The sequence below is a fragment of the Ostrea edulis genome, chromosome 4 (assembly GCF_947568905.1).
Source record: "Ostrea edulis chromosome 4, xbOstEdul1.1, whole genome shotgun sequence".
NCBI lineage: Eukaryota > Metazoa > Mollusca > Bivalvia > Ostreida > Ostreidae > Ostrea > Ostrea edulis.
The window spans coordinates 59,876,344-59,891,046 of NC_079167.1; the positions used below are offsets into that span (position 1 = coordinate 59,876,344).

Consider the following 14,703-nt stretch of genomic DNA (forward strand, 5'->3'; position numbering starts at 1 on the left):
TAGACGATATCTCATAAATCATATAACATAGTTTTATAAAGGAATAAATATGCTATAATATGAGCCGTTCCTACACTTTTAAAGACCTAGCACCTAGTGTTTTAACAATTTTCTGTGGTCTGGTATCTACTTAATTATGCTCTGGTATACAGGTAGAATACACAGTTTTAAGGTATCTGTCGTCGTATACAAGTTTCACACCTTTTCCATAAGTAGGACGATAGATGTGAAACTTATTATAGCAATTATAGTCCGCTCTTCTTCTAAATTACATCACAGGTATCTGATCTTTAATCAACAAATAAAAAGAAGGAAAAAAACCTCTATGTGCATATATATATATATATATATATATATATATATATATATATATATATATATATATATATATTCTTTCTTTCTTTTTTCTATTGATAAAACATCATCGGAAACCCACGGTTGATTATTTACGCTTCGTTCTTCTCTCCGAGAGAGGAACGAAGCATAATCAACCGTGGGTTTCCGACGATGTTGATAAAAATTCAGATACCTGTGATTACGTAAGGCTTACTATTAGCATTTATACCTCTTCATTGACCTGAACTGAATTTTGTATTTATCTCATCACGATTGTATAATTTTACATAAATGTGATGATACCAAATCATTAACTGTTTAAAATCATGCGTGAGTATGGAAATGACTACAGATTGCAATTTAAGATTCGGGTAGTCATGTCTGGAAGTACGTTCTATTTTGAAATATTTCCTATGAAGGAGCACAATTCTCTTAAACATTGTTTCCTCAACTACACAATTACACATGCGGTGAAATTCATCACCAGTTTTACACACATTCATCACAAGGTATTGTTTCCTTGGGAAGTCAATTTCACCAGCGTCCACTTTCAATAGGTAAGCGATGATTATAGGTTTAATTTAAACAGTATCTTATTATAAATAACATAATATGGATTAGACAGCAGGCAATGCCTATATAAGATGTCTGGAGGGGCGTTCTACAATCGGATGACGGATGGGAAAAGGATTCCTTGTATGCGGATGTTCTACAATAAGGAACCCTGAATTGTTGTTGCTGTCCATTGATAACGGCCCCGAGATGTTGGAGATGAGTGACTGTTTAACGGCTAGCAGGGAGTGACAGATACAGTATATCATGATGAGCTTGGCACATTGTCTACGAAGCCGCAAACTCTCCCATTCCAAGCCTGTGAAGCCTGGCAGTCGCGCTGTCTGTGGAGTTGAAGTTGCCGGTGACAAAACGTGCTGCTCTATGCTGAACTCTTTCCCGTATCTATATGTTGATCTTGACGAGCACTCTAGCCATGGATGCACGAAAGCGGTGTTGTAACTCGTGGTTCCTAGGACATGATGTCAGATTGAACTTAAGGAATACCGTGATGTTGTTGGCTTTTCTGTACGTGGTGTTGATGTGCTGGTTCCAAGAGAGGTTGTCACTGGTGGTAATTCCGAGGTACTTAGCACTCTTGGTGGTGCTCAGCGTCTTGTCGTGGATATAATATGGCGTGTCTATATCCTCCTTCTATTCCTGGTATTGTGAATCACCTCACATTTGTCCAGGTTGAAGATCATATGCCATTGGTGCTCCCATGCCTGAAGACTGTCGAGATCCTGTTGTGTCGAGGTGTCGTCTGATGATTTCATTGTCTTGTACGGGAGGCAGTCGTAAACGAACAACCTACGCAAGCTGTATACTGTTGTAAAAACATACATAGGATTGTACAACATATACATACAGATGTCTACACCATTTATATATACATGATTGTTGTTTTATTAAATATCGAACTTCATAAAACACAAGTAGCATGTCCGACTGATGGGACGAGTTTCATGAAGTTCGATCTTTAATCAAAACAACAATCATGTACATGCAGTTTATTGCAGGATCCAGTAAATGTTCCACCACGCCCGTATCTTTACTCCTCACTACAATATAACGGCTGTGAAGGAGAAACTTCAGATGTATTGTGCGATAACATACTTGAGTATGCGAGAAGTGGTGCAAATGTAGATTTTCAAAAAATCCAAAGAACCTTCCAAAACCAACTTTAAAACGTACGACTTTTCAACGCTTTACACAACCATTTCTAGCGTTTATCGCTTTTGACGTCATAGACAGCCATTTCTTCAATGAAAATGGAACTCCACAATATTCATATCTTGTAATTAAACATCCAAACAACTACTTTATCAAACATGCACCATTTTGATTCTAAGTACTCTGAAGTAGGCTGATATTTAAAAAAAATGCTGGAGTTCCTCATTGACAATATATATGTAGTCTTTGGAGAACAGGTCTTCCAACAGTCTGTTGGAATTCTCATGGGCACAAATTGTTCTCCTTCATTAGCTGATCTGTTTTCGTATTCTTATGAGGGAGAATTTCTTCAGAACCTTTTACATGAGAAGAAAAATGTTCTTACCGTGGCTTTCAACCACACATTTTGACATATCGATAGCGTTTTATCTATTAACAATATTCACTTGCATTCATATGCCGATTCAATATATCCCAATGAACTTGAAACAAAAGTCACAACAGTCTTCCAGTTATACGATGGGTCCGAGTGGGCGGTTATTGAAGAGGAAGATACATCAGAATCGTTCCAGATCAAGACCGGAGTTAAGCAGGGGTGCCTCATGCCAGACTTCCTGTTCCTATTGATAATATACTAGTACTACTTGACGAGAAGAGTGACCGATAACAGGGAAATCGGGTGGAAGTTTATGACAGACTTAGATTTTGTGGACAATCTAGCATTTCTATCATCAAACTTTGAACACATTCAGATAAATACGACAAGAGTGAAGGAGGAAGCGTTGAGAGTGGGATTGAGGCTGGATAACAAGAAGTTCCAGACAATGAGGATGAATGGAGAGACACGAGGGTAAAGGTACGGGAAAACGGGGGTAAAGGTACAGGAAAATGTGGAAGAGTTTGTTTACCTTAAGACCAATAGTGGTAGCATCAGGAGGAATATCACACTCAGGACATCACGAGCAAGACAAACAAGGCAAAGGCAGCATATGCGAGACTGGGGAAAGTATGAAGTGCAGCGAACATTGGAGCTAGAACGAAGGTCAAGCTATTGTAACGTGTAACGGTCACCCAGCCAAGTGCTGATCACGCCCGCCGTTGTTTAACTTGTGTGATCAATAGAGAGAGAGAGACTTTACCACATCACTAGAAAAGCTAGCTCACTATCGAGGCAGTATAAGTTCCCTCTATACTGTCCTCACCAGTGAGGTCAGTGCTGCTACATATAAGCGACACGAGGAAGGACAGAGGGGGGGGGGGGGGATACATATAGATCCAGAGGATGGCAAACAGGGAAATGACAGATAGGGCGGACACGAATGTAATAAGCGACGAGCTGAAGTGGCGGAAATGAAGTTGGATATGACATGTGCTTCGGAGGGAAGGTGACAATGATAATAAGTAGGTGTTGAGGTGGACACTAGAAGGTACTAGTGCACGATGGAGACCGAAAACAACCTGGAAATGGACAGTGGAAACAGGAAGGAGTACAGGGTAGATACGGTACAAGAGGGTGGTTTAGAGAGAGTTTGTTGCGGCCTTAGGCGCCTCCTGGCGTGGAGAGAACTAAGTCCTAAGACAGAGTCTTTCAAAGTGCTTCATATTTTGCTAGTTTATTGAATTATTTATGAAAATCGGGATGACTTTAAGTTCTCCATCATCGACTTCCCATATTCATGTAGCAATATTCCACTATCCCCGCGTATGGTGTTTATGTCTCTCAACCGATTCAATACGCGGGAAGATATACTATGTATGATAAATTTTCAAACCGCGACAGGGTACTGACAGAGAAGTTGTTATTTCTGGGGTTTTAACAGTCTCGTTAAAAAGTCAATGTTTCGCAAATTCTATGGCTGTTATATTGATCTTTTTAGCAAATACACCCTGACATAGAATACTGTCTGACATGTTTGTACCAATTGCTAGGCCGTTTTCTACATGCTGGTTTTGACTACGGATTACTCCGTTTACCTAATCAAAGTAGAGGATTCACAGTGGCGGTGACCGGTCAACTTCTCCTAGGCACATGATAAATAATAATACCATATTTATATAGCACTGTGCCGTCCCGGCAAGAGTTATCTTTTGACGTCTCTTATATTGAGTTATCTCTCTTTGGATATTGTTTAGTTATGAACCGCCATATTTTTTGGTTACATGTTTTTCTGACCTCGTGTTCAATATCGCAAATTGTGGCCCATCACAGTGTAAGTATTTGAATATTCTGTTTTATCTAGTCATAGTATTAACTGGAAAGTTTGTATTGTACATTTTGTATGTAGTAGCTTATCTAGGTGGACTATTAAGTGACCGTGCTGAATGTACGATGTACCACGTGTTTCACATATTGAACGTTTGCTATCATTTTGTAAAATGAGTAGTTATGTGATGCAATAATTATTTTCTATGAGTTTGGTATTGTGTTCTGCACTGTAATCAAAGACAATAGTATAAATTTTGGAATTGCTAGTAAAATAGAATGTGGCCTTGTTCAAAATTTAAAACTATGGAAAACAGTTTGTGCCATAATTCATTCTTTAATTATGTTGTGTGTCTATTTATGGAACGCATGTTTAGACATCAATTGTAATTGAACTTTTTGTATCTTTTACAGCTTTTTACCATCAACATCATTGTGTTATCATAATAAATTCAACTGAAACACTTTGATCTGGTTAACTTACTGACGTTGGGGCAGTACAGTAAAAAGACTACATCAAGCCTTTTGTGAAAGTCGTCACTACAGACACGGACATCCTCGGTCATCGTCTAATGTGATCTGAACATCGAAATGAGTAAAGAGAAACCTACCGACATCCTTCACGACACTGTGGACGAAGAAGAGACATCAATACGCAAAGTCGTTCTTACTGAAAAAGGTCTCGAACAGTTTGAACAAGCTGTTGAGAAATATACACAGCGGATAGAGAAAGTATGGACTGTTGTTGATATTAACCTCAAAGGTGTAGACAAGACACCTAATGATTTAAATGCACTTCTATCCCTGAAGCAGGACATTTCAAAACATGTGGAACAGTTGGAGAACGAGTGCCATTCTTATATGGAATTCCTAAACCGTCACAATTCCGATGTTTGTGAAGAAAAGAGAAATCACTTCAATGTGACTTTACGAAATTACAGAGTGCAAGTTGACTCTGCCATGAAAAGATTATGCATGCTAATTCAGAATAAGCAAGACACCTTGTCTACTGTGTCTTCTAGGCGCTCAAGAACTTCTAGAAATTCGCGGATTAGCCAAATTTCTTCTGCCACAGTAAAGCGAGCCAAGGCTGAAGCTCTAAAGGTCTCTATACAATTTGCAGAAGACGAAGCACAGCTAAAGAAAAAACAAGCAGAACTCGAGTTTCAACGTGCAATAACACTAAAGCAAACAGCAGAGATAAGTGCAGAAATGGATTTGCTAAGCGTTAAACGAGAAGCTGCAGTTTTAGATGCAGAAGCAAGTTTCCTCGGAGAAGGAGAACAACGTAGTTCAACACAAAGTGATTTAGACAATCGACAACATAGTTCGACACAGGATGATTTATATAATCTCGGGCAAGAAAACTCTATGAAGCGTACTAGAGAATATGTTGAGAGCACAAGCCGCCCATTAGGCTGTTATGAAAACATTCAACCATTTCCGATGAATATGCACACCACAGTAGCTTCAAATGAACCACATTCGTTTCGAAATACACCTCTTCATCCTCCAATGCCCATCAGCAATGCTCAACTTGCTCAAGAATCAAATGTGCCTGTATACTCACGAACTCCACCGCCAGATTTTGTACAAACACCTTCGGGTCAGACTGCTTCTCAGTGTCTTGCAACAGATTTCACACAATTTCTGTTAAAAAAGGAATTGCTCTTTTCACGTCTGATCCACTTTAATGACAAGCCAGAATTCTATCCTACATGGAAGAATAGCTTCAAATCTATCATGTTTGATCTCAAAGTCACTCCAGCAGAGGAAGTTGATCTTCTTGTTAAATGGACGGGTCCCTTATCTCAGCAGCACATGTTGAGCATCAAGGCTGCCAACTCGAACAACCCAGCTCGCGCACTTACAAGATGCTGGACCCGACTAGAAGAAAGATATGGATGCCCTGAGATGATGGAAGCAACACTGAAGTCAAAGCTAGATACATTTCCTACTATCACTTCTAAGGACATCCATCGTTTATATGATCTGTCTGACATCATCGACGAGATAAATGCAGCCAAGGAAGATAGCAGATACTCTTGTTTGTTGGCTTATTTCGATAGCTCTACGGGTGTGATTCCTATAGTGAGAAAGCTTCCATTCAGCCTCCAGGAAAAGTGGACAAATGTAGCGGTGAAATACATGAAGGATCATTGTGTATCATTCCCACCTTTTACAGTCTTCGCAGACTTTATTCGGGAGCAGAGTCGCACAAAGAACAACCCATCATTCACTTACTTTATGGAATCTAAAATAGACAGTCAACAGCATGGCAAACGTGTACGTGAAAGGAATTTACATGTTTCTTCCAAGAAAACGGATATATCTCGGGCGGAGGAAGACAAAGAGGAAAGAAAATGTCCCTTGCACAATACATTTCACTCCCTTAATAAATGCAAGGGCTTCGCGATGAAATCCCTGGAAGAAAGAAGGAAGTTCTTAAAGGACAAAAACATTTGTTTTAGATGTTGTGAATCACGATCACATAAACAAAGAGACTGTTCAGTCCCTGTGAAGTGTGACGAATGTGACAGTGCATCTCATCCCACAGCACTCCATTGTCATGCCGCAAAGAACCGATTAGAACGAAGGCATGATGGCGGGGAGAAGCATGACTCTAAGGAAACTTCAGATGTGAAAGTTGCTTGCACTGAAATTTGTGGAAGGAACTTTGGTGGCAAGTCTTGTGCTAAAACCTTACTTGTTCGAGTATTCCCAAAAGAACAACCCCAGCATGCAAAACTGATGTATGCAGTCATTGATGATCAATCGAACCGTTCTCTTGTCAGTCCCGAGTTCTTTGAGCTGTTTAACATACAGAGTGACTCTACTTCATACATGCTCTCATCATGTGGTGGAACTATTCAGACATCGGGAAGGAAAGCAGAAGGTTTTGTTGTTGAGTCATACGACAGTAGCTGTAAGATGAATCTACCGACTTTGATCGAATGCAGTCAGGTTCCAAATGTACGCGATGAGATTCCCACACAGGACATTGCGTTGCATTACAGCCATCTTCGTGATGTAGCAAGATTCATTCCTCCACTCGATCATGATGCGGACATTATTTTGCTCCTTGGAAGAGACATTATCCAGGCTCACCATGTCCCTGATCAACGCATTGGTTATGGTAACCAACCTTACGCACAGAAACTTCATCTTGGGTGGGCCATAATAGGTGAAACTTGTTTAGGCAAGACTCATGCGCCAGCAGTGGTCAACACATACAAAACCCACTTACTAGGATCCGGTCGTGTATCATTATTTCCTCCCTGTACAAATGAGTTCAGGATTTGTGAGGATTCTAACCGACATTATGGTTTCAGCAACAGAAACGCAGCAACACATCTTAACAATGAAGACTTTGGCAAGAATGTTTTTCAGAGGACAAAGGACGATGAAAAACCAGGCATGTCTGTAGATGATCGTGAATTCCTTCAAATCATGCACGAAAGCCTTCAGAAGGACAACACTGGAAACTGGGTTGCCCCTCTACCCTTTCGCCAACAACGATTGAAACTTCCGAACAACAGATCACTCGCTCTTAGAAGAGCCAATGCATTAGATGTCAATCTTCAGAAAAATCCAATTAAGAAAGAACATTTTCTTGCATTCATGGACGGAATCTTGAAAAATGGCCATGCAGAGGTTGCACCACCAATATCAGAACAAGAAGAATGTTGGTTTCTTCCCATATTTGGCATATATCACCCCAAAAAGCCTGATCAACTACGAGCCGTGTTTGACTCTTCAGCTAAATATGGAGGATTATCTTTAAATGATGTTCTTCTAACTGGGCCAGATCTTACCAATAGTCTGCTAGGAGTCTTGTTGAGATTTCGCAAGGAATCAGTCGCAATCATGGGCGACATCCAGCAGATGTTTTACTGCTTTAAGGTACGCGAGGACCATCGAAACTTCCTAAGGTTCTTTTGGTATGAAGAGAATGATCCAAACAGAACAATGATAGAATTCAGAATGACTGTTCATGTGTTCGGAAATAGCCCGTCACCGTCAATTGCCACTTATGGTCTTCGCAAGACAGCAACAGTTGCTGAACCAGAATTTGGGAAGGATGTAACTGACTTTGTAGAGAACAATTTCTACGTCGATGATGGTCTGTTATCTCTTCCTACTGTCCCACAAGCTATTGACCTGATGAAGCGAACACAACAAGCTCTCCAGTCACAAGGCAACTTGCGATTACATAAGATAGCCTCTAACCACAAAGACGTGCTGAACGCCTTTCCAGCAGATGATTTAGCTAAAGGTATGAAGGAACTTGAATTTGGAAAGGACTCTCTTCCGAACCAACGTAGTCTAGGACTCAACTGGAACTTGGAATCTGATGTATTTTTCTTTCAAGTCGCTACGGGAGACAAACCTTACACGAAAAGAGGAGTATTGTCTACGATAAACAGCATATTCGACCCCATTGGGTTTCTTGCTCCTGTTGTGCTTGAAGGAAAGAGTCTCCTGAGACACCTGGTATGTGGCGCGGTCGACTGGGATGAAACGTTACCAGCAGAACAGATGGGTGACTGGAAACGCTGGAAGGAGTCATTAGTTCATCTAGAGGATATCAAAATACCACGTACATACCTACCTGGTTCCCTGTCAAACTGTAAAGAGAAATCGGTTCATATCTTCTGTGATGCGTCTGAACTTGCAATTGCCGCAGTTGGCTACCTGAAGACAACTTCTCAGAAAGATGAATGCAACGTCGGTTTCGTCATGGGAAGAGGAAAACTCGCTCCACCTCATGGACACACAATTCCGCGACTGGAATTGTGTGCAGCGGTATTGGCTGTGGAACTAGCTTGTTCCATCTCAGATCACCTTTCGATTCCGATTGATGAATTCAGTATGTATTCTGACAGTCGTGTGGTCCTTGGATACATTTACAACACATCAAGACGATTTTACACTTACGTAACCAATCGTGTGTCATTCATTCAGAAAATGACTAAACCGGTCCAGTGGTCATTTGTTCCAACGGAAAGGAATCCTGCAGATCAGGCTACTCGTGCTTTACCAGCACAAGACTTGAAAGATAGCGCTTGGATAAAAGGACCAGCTTATCTTATAGAACAAACCCAACCCATCAATGAAACATTTGAAATCATTGACCCGGACAACGACAAGGAAGTGAGATCAGTTGTCATCTCCAATAAAACATGTGTGACCGCTCCGTCATTGGGATCTGACAGATTCTCTAGATTCTCAACTTGGAAGAATCTCACAGAGACTTTCTCTTTGCTGAAACACATTGCAGAGTCATTCCATCGCAACAGTGATTGTGCGGGGTGGCATGTGTGTTCCAAATCCAAAACTGTTGATGCCTTTCAGCAAGCAGAGTTGATGATCATCAAGGCAGTTCAACGAGAGTTTTACTTTGAAGAATATGAATCTCTAGTTCATGGCGAACCTTTACTGAAGTCAAGTACCTTACTGTCTCTTGATGTTTTCCTTGACGACGAAGACGTACTGAGAGTTGGAGGAAGGTTGAACAGGAGCAAGATTCCTCGCGATGTCAGAAACCCAGTCATCATTCCAGGCCGACATCACATCGCTCTGCTTCTTGTCAGACATTTCCATTCTCTTGCCAAACATCAGGGTAGACACATAACCTCTGGAACTATACGAAACGCCGGGTTTTGGATCATTGGAGGCAAACGTTTGATCTCGTCTGTCATCCATAAGTGCGTTAAGTGTAGGAAACTACGTGGACAGATGGAGCACCAGAAGATGGCTGATCTGCCACCCGAACGTGTAGAGCCAAGCCCTCCGTTCACTTATGTAGGCCTTGACACTTTCGGTCCTTGGGAAGTGGTCACTCGGAGAACAAGAGGTGGAGCTGCACGTGCAAAACGTTGGGCCATACTCTTTACCTGTCTGGCAACTAGAGGTATCCATATCGAGGTGGTAGAAGACATGAGTTCATCTGCATTTATTAATGCATTCAAGCGTTTCGTTGCCATCCGTGGCAAGGTTGTACAAGTTCGTTCGGATAGGGGAACAAATTTTGTGGGTGCAACAGAAGATCTCCAAATCGATACCATAAACGTGGAAGATGGACCTGTGAAGAACTTCTTGTATAACAATGGAACAACTTGGCTATTCAACCCACCACATTCCTCCCACATGGGAGGTGTGTGGGAGCGCTTGATTGGGGTAACGAGAAGGATTCTTGATGCAATGCTATCAGAGATACTCCCTGGTTCCTTGACACATGAGGTTCTTACAACATTTCTTGCAGAGGCATCTGCAATAGTGAACTCACGACCTCTCGTATCGTTATCGACCGACCCTGAAAACCCTCTACCTTTGAGTCCATCCATGATGCTTACTCAAAAACCAGCCATGACGAGTATCAGTTTGCCAACAGTAGATGAGAAGAACATGTACCGTGCACAATGGAAACGTGTCCAACACCTCGCTGAAGTGTTCTGGAGAAGATGGAAATCACAATACCTAGACACTCTACAGAGTTATCGAAAATGGAAATACGATCGGTGTAACCTTTCAGAGGGAGATGTGGTTCTGATGAGAGACAATTCAGTTGCACGCAACTATTGGCCAATGGGTATCATCACCAAAGTCTTCCCTAGTAGTGATGGCAAGGTTAGGAAGGTAGAGGTCCGAGTAGTGTATCGTGAAGGTGGATCATCGGTGTTCACGCGTCCTGTGACCGAAGTCGTGCTTTTGTTGTCTGACGATTAGGCCAACTCAATTCTTACATGTATCTTCACATTTTATGACTGTGACTGTGTAGTTGAAATAGCAATTTAGAAGTGATGTCAAATAACATCAGGCGAGGAGTGTGCCGTCCCGGCAAGAGTTATCTTTTGACGTCTCTTATATTGAGTTATCTCTCTTTGGATATTGTTTAGTTATGAACCGCCATATTTTTTGGTTACATGTTTTTCTGACCTCGTGTTCAATATCGCAAATTGTGGCCCATCACAGTGTAAGTATTTGAATATTCTGTTTTATCTAGTCATAGTATTAACTGGAAAGTTTGTATTGTACATTTTGTATGTAGTAGCTTATCTAGGTGGACTATTAAGTGACCGTGCTGAATGTACGATGTACCACGTGTTTCACATATTGAACGTTTGCTATCATTTTGTAAAATGAGTAGTTATGTGATGCAATAATTATTTTCTATGAGTTTGGTATTGTGTTCTGCACTGTAATCAAAGACAATAGTATAAATTTTGGAATTGCTAGTAAAATAGAATGTGGCCTTGTTCAAAATTTAAAACTATGGAAAACAGTTTGTGCCATAATTCATTCTTTAATTATGTTGTGTGTCTATTTATGGAACGCATGTTTAGACATCAATTGTAATTGAACTTTTTGTATCTTTTACAGCTTTTTACCATCAACATCATTGTGTTATCATAATAAATTCAACTGAAACACTTTGATCTGGTTAACTTACTGACGTTGGGGCAGTACAAGCACCCTTTTCATACACTATGTACGCTCAAAGGTGCTTTACAATGCATATATACCTTACAAGGGAATGTTATACACATAATACATAGAAAATAAATAAAACATTAAAAGCTGTACCTATCCTCATTGTACATATAAAACATGAAAACACAAGATACCATAAATATGCTAGATAAGAATAAACATCAGTTTCAGGGCGTATTAAAATAATAATGAAATATACACACCATATAATGTCTCAGGTATAATACATTAAAACATACAATTCCTTTTTTCCCCACCTTTTGATCCCACCTCTGGTGTTTTCATGGGTCCGTGTTTGCCCTACTCTTAATTGTGTATTCTTTATAGGTTTTATGAGAGTTATAACGGTTCGTTATATTGACCTTTTCATTCAATCACGTAATCAGGATCAGTCTCCTGCCTATCTTCTGAATGGCTCGCCAGACAATAATGATGTGCACCACTGAAGTTAATATGTTCTTCAAAATATTAGCACAATTGTGGCAATTGAAAAATGATTAAAAATAATATTGATTATGATACACCACTCTAATTCCACGCACAAGTACTCTGAAGTTGAAGTAAAAATTTTGATGGAGTTACTTATTAACAATATCTTTGTAGTCTTTGGTGATCAGGCGTTCAGTCTGTTGGAATTCCCATGGGCACGAATTGTGCTCCTTTGTTAGCTGACCTGTTTTTATACTCTTATGAAGCAGAATTTATTCAAAAGATTCGACATCAAAAGAAAAAATCTCTTGCTGTGGTCCTCAACTCGACATGTAGATATATTTACGACGTTTTATCTATTAACAATAATAATTTTCATCATATGTCGATTCGATATATCCCGTTGAACTCGAAATAAAAGACATTACAGAGTGCTACATCTGCTTCTTACTTAGATATTTTCTTGAAAATAAATATCAACGGTATACTAACAACCCTCAGCTTTATGACAAACAGGATTATTTCAGCTTCTCCATCGTCAACTTCCCATATTTATGTAGCAATATTCCATTATCGCCTGCATATGGTGGTGTTTATACCTCTCAACTGATTCGATACGTAAGAGCTTGTTCTAAGTATGATCAGTTTTTAAATCTAGGCAGGCTACTGGCAAACAAGTTGATGTTACAAGGATTTTAACAGTCTCTTTTAAAGTCAACACTTCGCAAATTCTATGGTCGTAATAATGATCTAGTTTGTCAATATAACCCACTGGGTCAAATGCTGTTTGACGTGTTTCATACAGATTGGTACGCCGTTCTTGGCACATTGATTTTGACTACGGGTTACTCTGTTTACCTGATCAAGATATAACGCTTACGGCGGGTGTAACCGGTTGACAGGGGATGCTTACTCCTTCTGGGCACCTGATCCCACCTCTGGTATATCCAGGGGTCCGTGTTAGCCCAACTCTCTATTTTGTATCCTCACCTTTCATACATATGTTTATGGAATTGCCAGAATAAAGAAATTTACTTCATTATACCAAGAGCTTCTTGGGACCCCGTGAGGTCCCCGGACACCCGACCTCAAAAGCAAGTGACCCCCTCCCCTTTGAGTATGGATAGTAATACTGATTCGCAATGAAAGCTTCTTTTCATCTAGCTTCAGTGTAAAATCTGGAAACCATTACTACGGACTTAATAATTATTATGAATTATGTGTACTTCTGTGATTTCTGTATTAACGAAAATCAGCCATAAAGCAATCATTGGATTCTTCGAACGACAGAAACCATAGTCTACAAAGTTCAATTGATTCGAAACATTTTCAAACTCGAAACCAATTGTATTCTGGAGAATTTTAACGACTATGAAAATTGCCATAGTCTAGTTTCAGAAGCGACAGAAAAATACACAGACATTTTATTCCCTACGTACCAACTTAAGATAGAATACCCCCCCCCCCCCCATTTGATGTAAAAAATCCATAATATTAATTAGAATGAAGTCCACGCTATTTGAGTACAATTGTGCAATAATGTAGTTATATTAACTATCAACTTAACACTTCGATTCAATTTATGAGTTTTTCCTCCGACGTTTAATTTGCCCCAAGATTTAAGATCAATTCTCTCAATATCCGTGTAATTCAAACAGGAAATGCAGCGTAATAATTCTATCGAAACTTTAAAAACCCACGTTTACATTTTTATTAAATGCTACTTTGTTGGGCTTCTGATAAGCACCCGCTGCAAGCTTGTAAAGGAATTTATCTGCTCTGGTGATACGGCTTGTTTGGAAACATAGAAAATAAAGCCATGTTCCTTAGTTTCTCGTCACTGAGAACACAGCCACATGCAGTGTTTCTTCATTTACAGAATGATAACAAATTGATCGATACTTGACTTAAGGCCTTCCTATCGAGCTTTGAAAATTATTTAAAGTGGGCCTTTTGAGGATTACTTCTGATTAATTTCTTAAGCAACGGTAACGATCACATGCGTGTAGGGGTAATTTTGCTGAAGTTTTCGGATTTAGGGAATCAGGTTGAAGTTTTGATCATCGACGCCAGTGTCCTTTGTAGAGACATTCATCTTTAATCCTCTGTTTCTTGATCTGAATCCTTCGTCTATTTGTGTTACAAACAGTAAGTTAGTTTTGTTTTAAAATATTACTTTTGAATATATCTAACAGTCCTCATTTGTAATGTATGCATGCATGTTATATATATGTAACCAGTTTTCCCCACTAAATAAAATAAAAAAAAAAATAAAAAAAAAATAAATAAAAAAAAGCAATGCATCCAAGACAGAGAATGCGGTGATATTTATCTTCGGAGCTAACGCTTTAGAATTTTATTTCTGTAACCTAAACGTTTACAATTTATCCCCCGTAAAACTCACCGAGTCTTTTTATCCACCTCTTTCACATTATTCCTATAAATAATTGTCAAGCCTATCAGGTATTGATCATTTCACAAGCGTATGTTATATTCTACTGTAAACTATTCTAGAT

General features: G+C 39.7%; 1 protein-coding gene across 1 annotated transcript; it reads left to right on the plus strand.

Annotated features, from left to right (window-relative positions):
• Positions 1 to 4,855: 4,855 nt before the first annotated feature.
• On the plus strand, positions 4,856 to 10,993 carry LOC125663131 (uncharacterized). The gene has a single exon (XM_056161412.1). It carries the CDS (start codon positions 4,856 to 4,858, stop codon positions 10,991 to 10,993), a length of 6,138 nt encoding a protein of 2,045 aa, XP_056017387.1.
• The last annotated feature ends 3,710 nt before the right edge of the window (positions 10,994 to 14,703 follow it).